Raw genomic sequence first — 19,414 nt, 5'->3', positions numbered from 1 at the left:
TATGTATGCGGCATGTTAAGAAGTTGCATCAAATAATGCAAAGTCAAAACTGTTCAACAGACCGTTGCAAAATTCTGGTTCTGCAACATATGTGATGCAAGTTAAATTTTGTGGATTATATTTGGCAAAAATTGAGGTGTCTGTGGGGTATGATTAAATATTTCTAATTTAGTATTTTATATCTAGGTTATTTATTTATCAGAAACAGATTGGTTACTGTGCTACATAGGGTTTTATTGGTAGTACAGAGCAGGCTTTGTATCTGCATGAAACTAGTTAAAAACCTAATCTTTCCATGGAAGAAATGTATTTTGACATATACGAATAAAAATGAATAAAACTTTGTTCCGTGTGTGCATCACCACATCAACAGCTACTTGTAAGGCTCTTAAACTTCTGAAAATGTTAGAAATACGAAACGTTTTAGAAAGGCTTACCTGCACACATGGTCTTTGCACGCGTTCAATTAATTTGGGTGAAACTTCAGGTATTTTCACTGCTTGTGATATAAAGTAGTACAAAAACTTTGGATTTGACACCAACTTAAAATGGAAATTCTAAGGAATGGCTAATTTGCAGAATATTTGGTTAAATTAAAAAAAAAAGGGATATAGCAATATTAGTAGAGGAGGAACATTTTATCAATGGTTTTATATCTTTTATCTCGCCTACTTCAGCCATCATATACATAAAATATAGCGGTTACCCATTTAAATTAAAATGTTCTTCTCCCTGCAAGTGATTCCAGACTCCTTTCTTCTCTCCCCAAACATCACTCCTTGTTTTGTCTTGTTAAAACAAATCTCCGGCTTCCCAGTGCATGTCTGATATACTTTCCACCAAGACCCCTGCATGCATACATTGCAGCAATTTAATGGCTACTTCATGCAGGGCAGAGTGTGTGCACGGCTGTGGAACCGCAGCTTCTTCTAATGGTTATTACTTTACCCCTTTTTTTCTCCGTTCCGTTCTATTAAATTACTTAGAAAATAAGAGGTTTGGTTAAAATCTTTTGGATAACATTTTTGAAACCCTTGCTTATGAAGGGGTCAAGCACCGCTTACACCACAGGCACCATTACACTTTTGCCAAATAAACAAAGTTTTTGATGTTTTGCTGTTATATTACTACACTGTAGGAATAAAGAATAAAAAGATAGATAAAACATTGAGTTCTCTGGCATGTTAAGCAAATAAACCTTAGCAAATCTAAGTGGAACTGCGCCTTTCATTGGGGAGTAACCAACAAAAAAATGCAGTAAAACAATCCTGAATTCAGTGTCGTACCAACATTGTGTTCCATAAAAATCTTTACACATTCGGTCTTCGAAACTTTGGGAATGGTTTATTAGAATAGTGTTGAACTGGTATCAAAGGGAACTCAAGAGAGGAAGCAACTTATCCTTGCTGTCCTTGGCCACAGTTACCATAGAGAGACTTTTTTTTTTTTTTTCCCCACCTGCACAAGTTTCTGCACTTTGTGGGGTTTTTTGTGTGAAGGAACTGGGTCCTGTAGCTCCAAGCGGGAAGAAACTGTCTTTCTACTTCAGCTCCTTGCTGGAGACCGTGTTCTACCCTGCATATAACTGTGGGGAGTAGTTGAGGGATACATTTTATAATAGCAGCCATGGACGGAGGCCAATACGCATTGTTCCACTGGCACTATTAGTTGTTTTGAACATATACTGTGGGCCAACTACTCGGAGCACCTGTTAAACAAAACAAAAAAACGTTTCTTCTTAGCAGTTTGGCTGAGATAATGGGGCTACTTGTGAGAGAGGGAAAGTTTGAGCCCAGGATGGCCTGAACCCATGAGGTGTATTGGAGCGTCCAGAAAAAGGCCATGATTTGAAGACATGCCACAATGTAGTACTCTTGGACTCTTAGCACTGTTTTATTGTGCCGTTACCTCTAATCTTTTAGGCCAATCTTCTGGCTAGAAAGGAAATGCGCGTTTCCATTTGCCAATGCAGCCTCCGAAGATTAAGATTGGGGAGGTCCAGGTTACATTTTGGGCCTTACTTGATACTTGGGCACTTTGCTGTGGACTGAAAAAGGTGGTGGTGTCGAATCACTGAACCTTGGTGCTTTACAAATTTTCTTTTTTTTTTTTTTTTAAAAAGCTTGTAATGTTGCAGAGTGCTAGTTGGCCTAGTTTCCAGTATAGTGTAGAGAAGCATGGAGAACACTCATAATTGTCCTTAATCTACTAACTTTTTGTTGTACCTTGAGGTTTTTCCTGCTATTTAACAGCTTGGTTATTCTCCGCCCTGGTGCTAAAAATCTAGCCTGTTGCTGCCCAAGTGTTCTTTGGTCAGGCAACATAACGTATGTATTACAAGAGTTCGTTGGCTGGATGGAATCCAAAATGCAAGTGATGTTCTTGCAGCTATTGTTACTCCCAGTTCTACTACCAGGAACGCATGCATTGGGAACCATGACAAAGGCTACTAGGAGGAACAGTCAGCAACCTCAGAGATAGTGTTCCTGCTCTATGAGGGCTGTCTTTTTCATAAAAAAGAGTTTTTGTGCGGTAGAATATATCCGAACCGGCATGGGTGGGCATTTGCCTTCCAGGCTGGGCCTAATTTTCAAGTAGGGCTAGCCTTAGACCCAATTCACACCGGCCCACTCAGAGGGGGGACTCAGCAGAGTTACATTACATGGAGTTACATGACCCTGTGCACAAAGTGCCTTGAAAAAGGGTTAAAGGCGAGTGATTGTGTTCATTACAGTGTGGGGCAGTCTTAACATGCCCCCAGTGCCAAAAGTACCAGCCTTCCCTTTTTTATTTATTTAAATAATTAGGCAGGAGTAAGTAATTGAAATGTTTTCAACTACCTTTGGGCATTTTTGCTTGCTGAATGATCTTGTGGTTCCTGTGTGGTATACCTAATTTGATCCAGAATGCATACAGGCTGCTCCACAATTCATCCCTTTCTGAATAAGTCTTAATTCTAAAGTTCACATTCCACCATTATCTTTAGAACATACTAGCACAGCTACGTAATCAAACATTGCTTACCTTTTGTTTCTCCAAAACCAAATTGTTATCTAGTAATTTTAGGTTGCTCAAGAATACATCCAACAGATATGGTGATGTTTAGGGCTTTGGGTCTGTGAAAGCAGAGAAGATATTTTGCAGTACCGAAGACAGACAACATTGGTTTTCCATTACTCTACTGACATGAGATTAAGTTTACTATCATCATCAGGTTCTTCAGATTAGAGGAATTTGCAGTGTGTTATCTCCACAACCAATTTAGCCATCTCCTAGATGTTCTACGTCAAGGGAGAATATGTTACTGTGAGTGTGCCAAATTTCAGACTTGTCTATACGTGTTTAATTTTTTCCAAGTGGTCACAAAGTACCTTCTGGATCAGACCAGTTTTTTTGAACCTCACCCATATTCAGTGGAACGCACATTTGACCAATTAGTTTGTAGTCACTGTGCCAACCTGTTTCTTCCTACGTCTACGCTTTCTAGAACCTTGATTGTGTGTGATGGTCTCCGCTAAACCAGGCTTCATGTTTTTATAAAAAGTCATGGTATAACCCATTTCTACCGATTCCTGTTAGTGGGCCAAAACTTTTGGCTTCAAATAGTTAAAACGATGACGAATCAAAAGAAACCAATCCCTGTCACAACTGTATAATTTGTAAGAGTACCTATAGTAGATGGATTGATCATCGTTCCCAATACAAAACCCACTCCTAGTGATTGTGTTACGTGTGCGTGTTTCAGGCTAAACATCAGCTCTCGATGCAGATGATTTGTCTGAAATTAGTAGCATTGCTGTTGCTCAACACTTTGGTTCTCTAGTGGGTGGTTTTAAGCATAAAAGCGCATAGAAAAAAAACTCCCATATATTATAAACTCAGGTAATGTGTGTTATTGCGCTAATATAGTAAATATTATTTAATAAAGGGAGAGTTTTCTGGAGAGTTGTGGTCTTAATTCTCTCACTTCGCTATTCATGGTAAAGGGCCAACATTGGCAACTTTCTCCAGCAAGAAAGGCTGAGCTAGACCTGCATATTGTATAATTCAATTTAAGAAATCTCCCTTTTAACTATACATTATAGGGTGCTGGTAAAGCTCTTTCTACAGCAGAAGATCCCTGGAGTTGGCTTTTCCTAATGAATTGATAAGAGAAGGAGCTGAAACACAACTCTTCTGCAAATATTACCTTTACCAGGAATGCTTACACTAAGTCAGGGAGGTTGGCAGATGGTCTTCATTAGAGTGAGCACTCAGTACAAAGTAACAAGACTATAACTAATGGTGCCCGCAATTTTAATTAATATATAAGTAAGGTGCACAATATTCTTGGTCTGTGTCCTACAGGCTATACACAGTGCTAGTTACTATAGGAGCTGCACTCAAATGTTAATACCACACGTTTAATACAAAATCACAAAAATATTTCTTCTATTGTATTAGAGATACACTGACATTAGTGTATAACCTACTAAAGTTCCACAAACAAACTAGACTGTAAGCTCGTTTGAGCAGGGCCCTTCTCACCTATTGTCTCTGTTAGTCAATTTGTTATGTTACATACTACTTGTTATGTCCTGTCTACCCATTGTACAGCGCTACGGAATTTGATGGCGCTATATAAAACAATAAATAATAAATGCCTCTGCAGACAGCAGGAAATTTAACTGAATTCATTGGAGCAAAAAAATGATTGTGCCATTTTTAATGCTAAACACCACGTCTTAGTTTTATCTTTTGCCCTGTTCTTGCATTGATTCTAGAAATGTGTCTAAATGGGCTTTATACATAAAAATATGCTGTCTCTGCAACGTTTTGTAATCTGGTAGTCTAATTCTCTATCCCTTGAATTCATATAATGGCCGAGAGAATTCTAGTGCATCTAGAAAGTTGTCAAACTTTTGCAAACTTTTTTTACACAACGCACAGGATACTAAAGAATCCTAAACTAAAATTAGATTTGTAAAAAAAGTATTAATTTTGGCCCAATCAAGGAAGCAAGCAAGAAAAAAAACTTCATGGATTTTAATTACTCTATACATGACACATCCCTGGAAAGCTTTTAGTTGTTTAAGTAGTTTTGTAGACAAGGTCAATATGCGACATCAACTGTCCCTACTGGGCCCACAGTGATGTGTCCTATTTATGAGTCAGCTTCTATTGGATTTAATTTTTTTTTTTATACACGTTATGGCATTATTGTCACTCCTTAATATTGCTGTGTTTCTTAAAAAATAGTAACCATAGTAATTAAAGTGAGCTAAAAAATGTAAATACATTTTAGAAATCATTGGACATTGTTCTGTGATTCTATTTGGTTTTATGATTAATGGCCAAAGCAAGTAAGTGTTGTATAACATCCAGCAGATGGCGCTGAGTGTTTTGATCATTGATTTGGCAAATTAAGTGAACAGATAATTAAGTGCACAGATAATTAAGAACATGTGTTCCTATCATAAATAGTATGTAAACTAATAGGTGGAAAAATAGCTTGAGTTATAGAAATAAAGAAAAGGAAACTGTCACATTTGACATAAAACAATAACTTAGTTCACACTGAAATTCACTGTCAGCTGGGTTTACAGGAGGGCAGGCATCTTCTGGCCTGGGTGGCATGTAAAGCAGGGGAGGGGGGAATTAGTGTAAAGCCATCCCTCATAACACTAACACACTCACTCACTCACTCACTCACTCACCCACCCACCCACACAGAGTGTGCTTCAGAGCAGATTACATGAGGTTTTGCATTGCTGGGTCACATAATGTTGTGTTACGTGACCCCGCTGAGGCCCACCTCCACGAACAGACTGGTCTGAATTGGGCCTCAGGACAGTTATGTTTGGAGAATTAGTTCTGGCCCAGGGGCACTTGGGACTGCTCAGCCCACCCGTGCTTGTGTTATTGTTACACAAGGTGGGCTAGAATAACTCAAAACAAAAAAATATACACATTATATATATATTATAAATTATAATATTTAATTTATATATTTATTTATTTATTTTTTTTTTTTACGTAGGGATCAGTTCTCAACTGGACATCGGTAAATGCACAGTAGGCTGGGGGCTCTTCCCACATTAATGTCATTTATTAGCTGCTAACCTTGAGCTTCTAGGGACAACTTTAACCCCCACTATCATTTGTAGGTACATTTCTACAAAAACCATTAAATAGCAATTGCAGACAGTTTTCCATAGAAAAACACGTCGCCAGTAAAATTACTTAAAAAAAGTAATAGCCTACGAGCTTGTGTACGAATAAATACTTAAGATGTTTTGGAAAACATTTCTCCCGGATACCATAAGAAAAATTAAGTTTCCCTTAACTTGGATATAGAAGGAAGTAAGAAATTATATTCCTTTTCTCTTAGGAGATACTGACCTCCCATGAGAACCATAAGATTGTGTCTTTGGCATATCTCTATTTTTTCCAAAGCTTATTGTGTGAATAGTTTTACTTAAAATTTCAAATGATACTCTTCAAGTTGGTGTGGGAATTGTGAGAGATTTTGTTTTCCACAAAGCTTTTTTTCACAGAGCAACTCTTTGGAGACACAGAAAGAAGTAATACAGTCTCCACACAATACCCAACATTTTTTTTTAATTTATTTACATTTTATTGGGTTGCAGAAAGCATACAATAACACACTTATTGCCTAAAGTATAGCATAAATTATCACTTGCAGTACAAATGTAGGAATCATATACTCATTACCTGAGATCAATAATCCTTACTTTTTCATGATGCATATTGTGGAAGAAAAACAAAAATGAAAACAAATTACGTAATTATCCAATAATAATGCTAGCCTTAAAAGAAAGGAACCAATAAAGTTTACGAATTTACGCAAGGTCAATTTTGTTGGGTTGTTTGGTCTGTTTAATTCCACAAAAGCATTCACATCTATCGGGACAAGCATCCTGCAGGGGTTCATCTACTACATATTTGGAAAGCGTAGCGAGGTCCAAAAGGGCATTTCTAGGTTACTAGAGTAAGAAAACAAGACCTTTAATGTAAGTATATTTCCTGCACATCCGGTGTAGTACTCATTGAAGCCAATGGCTGCCCACTGCATGTATCTTAGTGAATATATAGTTTGGGTGAGTGTTCTAAGGGAGAAAGAGGTAAATTACTGTTAGAGAAAACCATAATGAAAATACCGAAAACTCTCATACTGTAAACTAAGCCTTCATCCTTATAATTGTCCCTGGAAGAGCAGGTGAAGTTTTCCTCGCCTATCATTCTTTAATTCCAAACAGAAGACAAGATTATTACTCACACAACTGATGGGGTGTATTTCTGTAACCCCCCCCCCCCACATCCTCTAAATGTATAGCAGTAAAAAGTGTTTAATAGTTCTAAAAACTGTACATTTATATGCTTCCAATGAAATTACTCATAGGCCACTTGGACATCAGTTTAAAAAGATATGCCTAAAATTGTATGTAAAGGAAACGACATTTTGACTAAAACGTAATTTATGGATTGTGGACTGTGCACTAAAATTACAAAATACAGGGATCTAAACTATGCATTTTGTTGCTCAAGAATTGCAATACCTTTTAATTTAATGAGACTTTATGCATGCATTAGTAGTCTAGTAGTAGCACCCTCTAACTAGGTAAGAATCTTACCTTTTATTTCTTGAGTTGCACACTGGAAAGAATGTAAATAGATTTTAAAAACATACCAAAAAGGAAGCAATTGCTGTCCTTGTTCATGAATACTGCCCGGTAAGAATAACAGCAAATGGTCCATGCTAGCTGAATGGAGCGAATTCCTCAGCACAGAGCACATTAATGGAGCTAAACTTTTTTCTTTATGCTGTCTGGATGGATTCAAAGGAATCCGCACAGCAACTCTTGGGACTATTTAGAGGCAGTCACCTGGCAACTGGGAATATTCTCTTCCCTTCAAAATTATGACCTTTACTTAATTACTAATCCAATGGTTGTCATAGTTTTGAGTTCTAGAACCCAGTAAGATGGGAACTAAACTGAAAGAAGAGACCATAGGAAAAGACTAAAACAAAATGATGTACTGAAACAACACTCGGTTATCCAATGCTTCAGCTGTGGTAATACAACCTTTCTAAACTAATTAACAACAAGGCCACTGGGTGCAAGAATGTCTTTCTTTGGAGGGTAGTTACAAGCACCTGTTTTTATAGGCATGATACTATGTTAAATCCCTCCATCAAGGATGTAACAATATGAGATCTTGCTTATTTTAAAAAGGTGATAATGCTACACTTTGAGCACTATATGGGATAGACGCACAAGATTTAAGCTTCCAGTTTGTCTACTGCATGCCATAGCGACTTTAAAGGCAAAAAACCCTTTGATCCAATCTTTAATCATTGCTTGAACATTTGCATTTCTTAAATTACCTGGAATGAGAAAGCTATTGCAAATATTACATTTTGCACTGAATAAATCAAGTAATTATGTAATGTTGGTGTACAACTTTTTGTACAAAGGATTTAAATGAATTTTCCCCTAATAAAGTTATTCACCACCTATTTGTTGAATTATTGTCATACCTGGTAACTTCTGGGCTCCGGCTTCCCGGAGCCTTCCCTTGCCGGACACGGCCAGGACTGCCGACGTCGGTGGCGGTCCCACTGAGGTCAGCGGGCACCACCGCCATTTTAAAAAAAAACCCCTCCCGTGACCCGGAGGATTCGGGTCTTGACCCGGAGAACCTGGAGTTCCCAGGTATGATTATTGTAGGGCTGCAACTAACGATTATTTTCATAATCGATTAGTTGGCCGATTATTTTTTCGATTAATCGATTAATCGGATAAAAAAAATGAATGTAAATTTTTCATTTATTTAAAATAATTTAATAAACAAATTATATTAAATACAAACAGCATAATAAAAAAACTTTGATAAAATGCATTCCTTTATTTCGCAACCAGCCCCCCCAATTTATGCACGTTTGAGCCCAGGCTTGCCACGCTGCCTCCCAGACATGCCACGCTGCCCCCCACATATGCCACTCCACTCTGCCTCCCACATATGCCACTCCACGCTGCCTCCCACATATGCCACTCCACGCTGCCTCCCACATATGCCACTCCATGCTGCCTCCCACATATGCCACTCCACTCTGCCTCCCACATATGCCACTCCACCTCCCACATATGCCACTCCACGCTGCCTCCCACATATGCCACGCTGCCTCCCACATATGCCACTGTGCCTGATACACCTTATACCCCGATACACCACTCCATCCTCCCTAGACATGCCACACTGCCTCCCAGACATGCCACACTGCCCTCCCCACATATGCCACTCCACTCTACCCCCAGATATGCCACTGTGGCCCCAGATCTGCCTTATACACCCTGATACACCACTCTGTCCTCCCCAGACATGCCACACTGCCCTCCCCACATATGCCTTATATACCCTATATGCCTTATACCCCCAGATATGTCACTCCGTCCTCCCTAGATATGCCTTATACCCCCCAGATATCTCATAGTCCCCTCAGAGTCACAGACCATACTTTTATAAATAAGTACTGGGTTAATCTTCACTGCCCCCAGGATTTAGATTCCCCTTAGTTTGCCCCCCTTTATCTCTAACTGCACCTTAAGTTAACTTTAATAAATTAATAAAATTAACCCTCAGTCCTCATCATTAAATTAACCCTAAACACCCCATTAACCATAACTGCCCCTAAATTAACCCTAAAGACCCCATCAACCACAGCATCCCCTAAATTAACCCTAAAGACCCCATGAACCACAACAGCCCCTAAATTAACCCTAAACATACCATTAACCAAAACTGCCTCAAATTAACTCCAAACACCCCATTAACCATAGCTGCTCCTAAATTAACCCTAAACACCCTATTAACCATAGCTGCCCCTAAATTAACCCTAAACACCCTATTAACCATAACTGTCCCTAAATTAACCCTAAACACCCCATTAACCATAACTGCCACTAAATTAACCCTAAACACCCCATTAACCATAACTGCCCCTAAACTAACTCCCACCTCCCCTAACTTTCAGCAGCCCAAATATTAATTTTATACTTACAGTTAGATGAGTGTCACAGCCATGTGGTTCTGGCCTTCTGGGAGAAGGAAGGGGGCGGGGCCAGTTGTCACAGTGATTACAGGGAGGGGCTGGTAAGTAGGAGCTGCTGCTGTGAGTCAGACTAAACGGATTATATAATGAGGGGTATTTTTCAGAGCGTTTGCTCTGAAAAAACCCTCATTTAATAATCGATAAAAATCGATTCAACTAATCGATAATGAAATTCGTTGGCAACGATTTTCATTATCGATTATTATCGATTTTATCGATTAGTTGTTGCAGCCCTAGATTATTGTGCTCATTTTGTGGAAATTTTTAATATAAAGAACCACTTTTCCTCCTAGGGCTGCCATATCGGTCATTTTTCACATATCATATCTAAGGTTTACATGTGGCTGACCACCATCTAGAAAGTGCTTCCCAGTATTATGAGGGATGCATAAACTTGATTAAGTAATTTATCTCCTTCTGTGAGTGTATACATCCCATATACTGCAGGGCAGAATTATAGGTGGTCCGCATCTTGTAGAAATGAGATGTCTCCAGGAAAAAATATACTAAGATGTATTGTCAGCTGTATTATCATGTAAATTGAATTATTATATTGCATTTTCATTTTATAGCACCAGCAGGTTCTGTAGTGTTATTACAACATTAATAATAAACACAATTACACAACAGCATTAAAACACACTAAGGTACAGGGCAGCCATCAGAAATTTTGGGGCCCAGTACAGCTTTAAAACCAAGAGCCCCCATGCCCCTCCCATTGTCCCGCCTACTGCTCCACCCAATCCCCATCATACAATTCTCCACGCTTTATGAGAGCAAGGGCAAGCCTGATAAAATATATAATAAGTAGCCAATAAGTGGCAAGATTGTATATCACATGGCAGTGTCGGGTTGAACGCATTCCCTTGAAAACCAACTAGTGAGGTGAAAATGGATATTTGCTCCCTGTGTATTTGCAAGGGGAGAAGCATATAAGATAAGACATCTATCAGCTATCACATGCATTACCCTTTGAATTAATCAATTTAATGATGCTAAAAGATGAGTAGATGACATATCCACTGTTCTTTTCTATTTCAACTCAAAAGGTTAAACACGTAAAAAGAGCACAGAAATGTTTAGGAAGCTTACACTGCAGCTGTAGCAACAAAGCCAACAACATCCAATTGTGTCACATGAATGCAGGCTTAAATAGGTTTTCCTAATAAAATGTTAATGGGGTAATGCTTTCATGATCAAATAGTTATTTCTCTGAAGTTATTTGGTATTCCAGAGCAGAATTCAGCACACTAGATGGAACAACATCTTTAAGGGAAAAAAAAAACGTAACTATGGTTTTGGGTTTTTTTGCACCCTTAGGAAAGAACATCATGATGGATCCCAGTAACAACTCAATGTCGTAGGCATCCAGCTATATCACTTACATGACGGGGCCAACCATGCCAACTGAGAATGCTCAAAGATTTCGTATGTTGTAAAACCTCTGTGTTTCACGCTTGATTCTTTATAAGCTTGAAAATAAGGCTCTATAGAATAATAATGGAATTTTACGGATGTAAACTTTGTGATAAGTGTCCCCCGAGGGATCCAGAGTAGCCAGCACAAAGGAAAATCATTTGTGAATGTGTTTCATTAACATTCCCTAAGAAAAGAAAAAAAAAAAAGATGGTTACAGCAGGAAACGCAAATGATCATCTTGGAAATTTTCGGATTACCAAAGAAGTAAAACCGGATAGATTGCTTTTGTGTGTTTGGGAGCAGAAGTCAGTGGCGGAATTTAATTTATCCCTCATGTTCTTCACTGCCTAAAAAAAACTATGTTGACATTCACTGGCCATTGATTATATATATATATATATATATATATATATATATATATATATATATATATAATGTCAGTACTATGCCACCACTATATGTTAAAACAAACATTGCATTAATTACTTCAGTGCTTTACTTAAAAAGATAAAAAATAAATAAATAAATAACCTATTACTCATAAGCTTTATTTGGTTAACGTATATATACTAGATGATTACATCTGTGGCAAGACAGACCAGGACAGACCTTGGTTATAAGAAAAATATGTCACAAATTACAAGAAAGCGGTGAGCCAATATCACTAGTGGCCCCACTGGTTGTCTGCTGGAGACTTTTTTTTGGGGGGGGGTACGCAAAATGTGCAGGCCAAGTAGGTTCATTATTACAATACAGAATTGCATGAAAATGAATTAAGGTAACACAGAAAGTTGGTGTAAACAGAATGTAGTGTGTTCTCTTTCAATGGATATGGCTGGAAAAAGAGGGGTGAAAGCTAAATATGGCTCAATATATTTCATACTAGATTTAGATTTTACTCTTAATAAGGGGTCTCCCTTAAAATGGAGATAGAATTTGATTAATGTGCCAATATACACCAAAATGTGAGTTTAAGGTTAATCGACATACTAATATATTTAGAGGAATTCTCTTTGGCCTCGTAATGATTTCATTATTGTTTGGTTTAAAAAGTTTAGCCTTTTATTCCAAATATTACTGTCACTATTTTGATATATATATATATAGTTTACTTTTAGCGATCCATCTTTAATCATCAGGGAAGTCACTGTAATATGGACAGCAGCTAAGATATGATTTTTGTTGTTATTTTTGTCAAAATATTTTATATTGCAGGTTAGCACCAAATGTTACACATTCGGAATAGTACGAGATATTCGTTTATAGCAAACATAGCAGCCAGTGCTACGATTGGATCCCCTCCTAGCGGATCCCCGACCAGACCACCTATTTGAACACCTCGTAGGTCTGCGAGCTGTAAAAGTCAGAAAGACAGCAGGCATCAAAACCTCATTTTTCCTTTTTTCCCGTGTTCATGTTTCATATAATGCCTCAAGGATTCACAGATATACAAGGATCAGTGTCTAGGCATTGTTGCCTTTGAACGCATCTTCCGATCTTACAACGTATTTGGAAAAAAGAGATATAAGCTAGCAGTCTGTTCCAACCTTTTCACTGCTCATTTTATGTGCTACAATTTTCTACATTTTGGCAAATAAGGAGTATTGTAGAATATAGAGGATTGATAATGTCACTTTGTGCGCTTTGTGAATGCTATGGTTAGTGTCAAAGCTACAATATGCATTCATTTTCAGGGTTTTTGGTAATCTAAGTTTTTTTGGTCTGTCCTTGTTCTTATGATAAACTTGAGTCCTCAGACTTTTTTCAACTCACTAACTTCACTATGCATTATGAAAGGTAAGCATCAACGGCTTTCACCTCCAAGCCTAGCCCTGAATACTGAACAGGTAATCGCCACATATTCTGTGCATTATACATGATCAGCGGCTTTATATTAGACTTATTCAATACGAGGATGCCAGGATTGGTCCTTTATGAAGTCGATGAGTTGAAGCCACCATTCTCCAGAAAACTCCTGCATTAACTAGGAAACCTTCTTCTCATATTCCTCCGTAGCTTTTAGTTTAGCCCGTTTCACCCTGTCTGGTTTACTCTACCTTTCGGTGTTTGATATTGTTAAATAATTTGTGGCTGGGAGTTTCTAAGTTGCCTGAGGTTGGAGCAGAAGTTTTGTGTACCTTCACACTAGGCCTATGAATATTTTAGGCCTTGGTTATATAATCCTAAGGTTACCTTTCCTTAACGGGACTATTTAAGGTCTTATATTAATTGCAGTCCTTCACTCGTTATATAGCATTAATTACTATTTAGTCCATAATATTGTTTTTAGTCCATAATATTGTTTGTGTTACCCTCCGCCATCAGAGTATTCCCACTCCCACAGAAGGTCCCTGTGGTTTCAGTTCCACTTCTTTCTCACTCTTTCCCAAAGTTTCCCTCTATAGTTGTTGATTGTCATGCTGGTTTGCACTTGTATACCAGGCTGTGCACCAGTGGGGGAGTATCGCATATATTTTCGTTTTCTAGCCCTCTATGTATATGTATTGATCCTGTTAGTAGCCCAACAGCGAAGACTTTTTGAGCTTGGCCGAACATTGTTTTAACTAAACAACGAGGCCAGGGATAACCTTTGTCATGTTCTTTAGTGATATTGTAAATACTTTTGGAGGGAGCATTTTGTAGATAATTTGACGTGGCCCTAGAAGCGATAAGTCTCACCACATACTCAATTTTGCCCCATGTATAATTTCTAAAAGACAGCCATAATGCATTTTCCAATGTATTCTCCCCGCCTGTTGCTGACATCCCTCTAGACCAGGGGTGGGCAATTAATTTTCCCATGGGGCCACATGAGAAATTGGAATGGTTTTAGAGGGCCAGACCTCTACAAACTACAAACTCCGAAGCCTTGTCCATTTTGTTAACTTATGTGCTGTTTAATAAAGTTATTCAAGCCTACGTCATTGGTAGAGGTGCTTGAATAAGTAAGGCCTGAATAACTATTAGCACAGCACAGAAGTGAACAAAATGAACAAGGCTTCGGAGTGCATACCGTATTTTTCGCTCTATAAGACGCACCTGCTGATAAGACGCACCTAGATTTTAGAGGAGAAAAAAAAGGAAAAAATATTTTGAGCTAAAAAATGGGCTAAAATATTTATTACAATAACTGAATAAGCTATGAACACAGTAAGACACACGCAGTAAGACACACACAGACACAGTAAGACACACACAGACACAGTGAGACACACACAGACACAGTAAGACACACACAGACACAGTGAGACACACACAGACACAGTGAGACACACACAGACACAGTAAGATACACACAGACACAGTAAGACACACACAGACACAGTAAGACACACACAGACACAGTAAGACACACACACAGACACAGTAAGACACACACACAGACACAGTGAGACACACAGACACAGTAAGACACACACAGACACAGTGAGACACACACAGACACAGTAAGATACACACACACACAGTAAGACACACACACACAAACACAGTAAGACACACACACACAGTAAGACCTCCCTCCCTAACCCCCCTTCTCAGTATCTCCCCTCTAACTCCCTAACCCCCCCTTCTCAGGATCTCCCCCCCCCGCCCCGGTCACTTACCTTAAACTCCTGTGTTGGAAGCGTGAGGCGTTTGTCTCGGGTGCCGGCGCTTCACTGCTGATCGCCGGCGTCTGACGTCATATGCCGGCGCCCAGCGTAAAGCGCCGGCACCCGAGACAAACGCTTCCAACACAGGAGTTTAAGGTAAGTGACCGGGGCGGGGGGGGGACACCGGACTCATTGGTGAGTCACCAGGACACTCTTTGCGGGCCGGTCCGAGCTATTCAGCGGGCCGGATGTGGCCCGCGGGCCGTGCTTTGCCCAGGTCTGCTCTAGACACTGTCTATGGCGCAGGGCAACCTGGACACTGGGCTTAGTATATTTTCACATAGCTGTTGCTTTAAGTGCAGGTAGGAATGTTGAGTTGTCATAGCAGTGGAAAATTTTAAGGTGTTTTTGTTTAAAACATAAATAAGAGACATATTTAAGTTATTATTATTTATTGTTTTATATACCGCCGTAGCGCTGTACAAAGAGTGCATAACATTGCTAATTATTGTATGTTTTCATATCCAGCAGCATTCTGTGATACAACGTGTTGCAGAGGCGCGTATTTTTTATTTCTCATAAACGCGAAGGCTATGATTATTACCTTTCTACCTGCGCGAAACAGGCTTTCGGCAATTTCCGTACGAACTCGGAGCTTTAGCGTCACCGCCCTTCACTTAGCTGCGGTTCGGGATTATCCGGAATCTCTCGAGTAACTTCGGCTTCTTCCGGGAAAGCGAATTGAACGATCAGGCGAGTTAGTTAGTGAGGTGAGCGAACGATTATCTCGCCGCACCTTGTCCTGGGTACGCTGACCTGCTGTGACGGACTGTTCCACCCCCGCTGCACAGGTAATAGTCCCGCTCGTCCCCAGCATAAATATACAGACCCGGGACAGCCTAATTAACTTTTTCAGGGGGAGGGGGGATAGTATGAAATATTAAAGAAACATCTCCGGCTTCTTTGAAGCTGATGGGGGCTACTTAGCTTTCATGTCCTTTGCGGCAATCAACATGAAACTGACTGGAAGGTGTCCGGACTAGCTGCCACTGCTAGCCTGCAGGCTGGCTGACTTATCGATAGCGCTTCATAACAAGGGGAAATTGGAACATTCAACTTGATTGTCATGTTATTGCTTGTTCGCCCTGCAAGAGATAGGTTGCCTTTAACGTAGGGATAGTATGCCCCCAGGGAGGAGGTTGTGCCCCTGCAATGTGTGTTGAGTAGCCCTTTGGCTCTGTGGGAAGGGTGGTTGTTGCCCTGGTAGTCTGGGCTTGGCAGCATGTCTCAGCCTGTGCCTGTTGCTGCCCTGCAGCTCTGACTGGCAGCTCTCTGGCAATATGTGGGCTGGGCAGGGTGAATACACCAGGAAAAGTTTTCCTGCTTCTCTTTTCCCCCTGCTTTGAATTTCCTCTCTTCTATGGAACATCACTGAGAGTTCTTTGTGTCATTAGAACCAACCTAACGAACCCGCATAAGTGTTTTGTGAATGTCCGGTAAGGGCTGTGGATTGTAATAAAGCGGTGTGAAGATCTGTAAACTGAAGAATTTTTTATCATCGTTGCGTTTTTGCTTTTTCTGATGCGTCAAAAGTTTTTTGGTTTTTTTTTTGAAGGACAGGCAGGATTGAACCCCCCCCCACCCCTTGTACGTTTTTCATATGTTTATAATCATTTTTCTTTTAGCAAACAGACAAACGAGAGACTTCAGGAGAGCGCATGTTTGTTAGAATGCTGCTCATGCAAGTCTGAGCCAAGCTGTCTCAAGTGTTTAAGAAGTGTTGTCAGTATGTCTGCAGAGAACTAGAGAGCTGTCTCTATTGCTGTTAAGAGATTAGCGTAGCATGAGAAACTAAGGTACCATCAGACTTTGTGGCACCGATAAAATGTCATTGTGAATGTGTGGGTTAAGGATCTTGCAGGAACGTCGTTTTGTGTGAGATACGGCTCATGATAAATACTGTGCATCAAGTATGTGGTTTGTTTTAATATGCAATGCTATTTTTCAGATCCCGTTGAGGACTTTGGCTTTGTATGTTTCCATTTATGTCCAGAGCCACTGGAGAACATCCTTGTGCCTGATACAGACTTTGAGCGAACATGGCAAGTGGTGGCTTTAGGTCGCACACTCCATCTACCTCCAATACCACTGATTTCTTGGAGGAATGGAAAGCAAAGAGGGAGAAGATGAGAGCCAAGATGTATGCAGCTGAGGCCGCAGCAGCAGCAGCGGCGGGTGGAGGAGGTGGTGAAATTATCAACAAGACTAGCAACGAGTTGAACAATAATACCAGCAACAATACTATGGCCAGTAACATCCAAGCATCCGTTTCCTCATCTGCTTTTAAAACTCCAGCAAACAGGAGGGCCGAGGAGGACCAAACAGTCACTCCAGCAGTTAATCAACAAAAGAAAGTGCCAGGCCCAGCTCAAGATGGTACTACACTTGCAGGGACCACACAGGATGAAAGCCCTCCACCAACTTCTCAGGATGCTCCAGCAAAGACAAAAGAAAAGGCAAAGGGTTCCAGTGGCCCAAGTGCCAGGAAGGGTAAAGGGCAGATTGAGAAAAGGAAACTCAGGGAAAAAAGAAGATCTACAGGAGTGGTCAATATCCCTTCAGCAGAAGTAAGTGAGGGAAGACAGTATATGTTACCCATTATATGGTTCCTGACGTTTAACCTTTGCTAAATGCCCTACCACAGTTGTCCTGTTTTAGAGGTCTCTCTTCAGACGTTTAAGAGACAAGTGACACACTCTTAAAATGCTGTTGAAAAACTGTCAATTTTCAGCTACTGACCCTTTTCTAGCTGTGTTTTGCTTCTCTTTTTTAGCTACCTCCATTACTTAAGAGAATTTGAAACTCACTTAGAACTATTCTGTTACATTTGCCTTGGGGTATTGACATGTCAGGTTGTTGAAGAATCTCTGTTTCGGTCTGTGTGCATAGCTCACAGCGGGCTTTCCCGTAATAAGCTTTGGTTAAAAAAATGCACATTTGATATCTCTGGAATTATAATTGGCCGACCTATCACATTTGGAGATCAGCAGACCACCTTTGCAGCCACGATAATTCTAGATTAATTTAATCCTCAAATTGGAACATGCCTGTCCCTCTTGGCTGCGAGCAACTGATTACAAGTATATTATTGCATTTTTTATTTATTATTTAGCATATATAGTTTGTTCTCTTTAATGATTCTACAATGTTAATAAACGCTAAAGGTCCAGTTTGAAAAGCACATCTAAAAATGGTGCAGCGTGTTTCTCTAGCATTATGTAACCGTGACGTTTCGTCAAACAATTCATTCAGAAGTGTATTCACTAACGTGGGAGTTTGAGGGAAAATTGAACGTTTGAACTCCCTGACTTTTTTTCCTCCCAAGAGCCTGCCCTGGTAAGATACTCCTGCAAGATTGGCTGAGCTAGCCTTGTAAAACACTGGTTCAAATATTTGTTAGTGTTTTATTCTGAGTCAAAATTTCTTTAGTTCGCAATTCTAAGCTACTGCTACTTTTTATATAAAAATATTAACTCTGGGCTTTATTCACTATTAAAAACATTGTCGAGAATTTGAAGGCGAATTCAAACTCCCTCACTTCATAATTTGTTATTAAGGGCCAACATTGGCAGGTTTAAAAGGCTGAGCTGGCCCTGTATAACACAAAGTACAGTGGGTGAAGAATCTTTGAAGAAATTATATATTCGCTATACATTTAGGGGGGGCAGCCAAGCGCTTCATGTAGCAGAGGCTCATTGGGGTTGGCCCTTCATAATGCATAGTGAAGTCAAACTCCACTCTCCCTTAGTGAGTACACCACTTCATGGAAAGGTAGCCACTCAACATGTAAAATATGCTGCCAAATATTCCCAACACCCAATTGTATTGGTGATGAGTGGAGACCATTCACACGTGTTTTGCGTTGTGTGCCTGAAACAGTACGTTACGATGCACAGGTTAGGAGGGAAGTCAACGTTATTACCGTCCGACCCTTTTACTTCAGTTTAAATGCTGAAGGTACGGTGAGAAGGTTGTAGCGCTTCCTTTATTTGAAAAGCAGGCATGCTAGGGTCCCGGATGCTACATCTGATCTCCATCTGTTTCAGATGAAACTAGTGTTGGTATGTTAAACTCACCACATGAAGAGAAAGCCTTTTTAGTTGAAGGGGTGAGGGCCGAGTTACCGTACTAGGGCTTTGTCCCTCCATATTGACATCCAGGGTTAAAGTGCAATTATGGACCAAAGCGGTAAAAGTCGTGAGGAACATTCCAGTGGTTGCTATGGTGA

The 19,414-nt window shown here is 39.9% G+C and overlaps 1 protein-coding gene across 1 annotated transcript in view; it reads left to right on the top strand.

The window, feature by feature from the left end:
- The first annotated feature begins 17,225 nt into the window (after positions 1-17,225).
- LOC149302742 (PRKC apoptosis WT1 regulator protein-like) overlaps positions 17,226-19,414 on the top strand; it is a 42,308-nt gene continuing 40,119 nt past the window's right edge. The window contains exon 1 of the mRNA XM_089482194.1: positions 17,226-17,753. Within this exon, the coding sequence (XP_089338320.1) occupies positions 17,226-17,753 (528 nt within the window). The remainder of the gene's footprint in view (positions 17,754-19,414) is intronic.

The sequence above is a fragment of the Sceloporus occidentalis genome, unplaced genomic scaffold (assembly GCF_023333645.1).
Source record: "Sceloporus occidentalis isolate IW3139 unplaced genomic scaffold, rSceOcc1.0.p SCAF_17, whole genome shotgun sequence".
NCBI lineage: Eukaryota > Metazoa > Chordata > Lepidosauria > Squamata > Phrynosomatidae > Sceloporus > Sceloporus occidentalis.
This window is presented reverse-complemented; position numbering and strand designations above follow the sequence as displayed.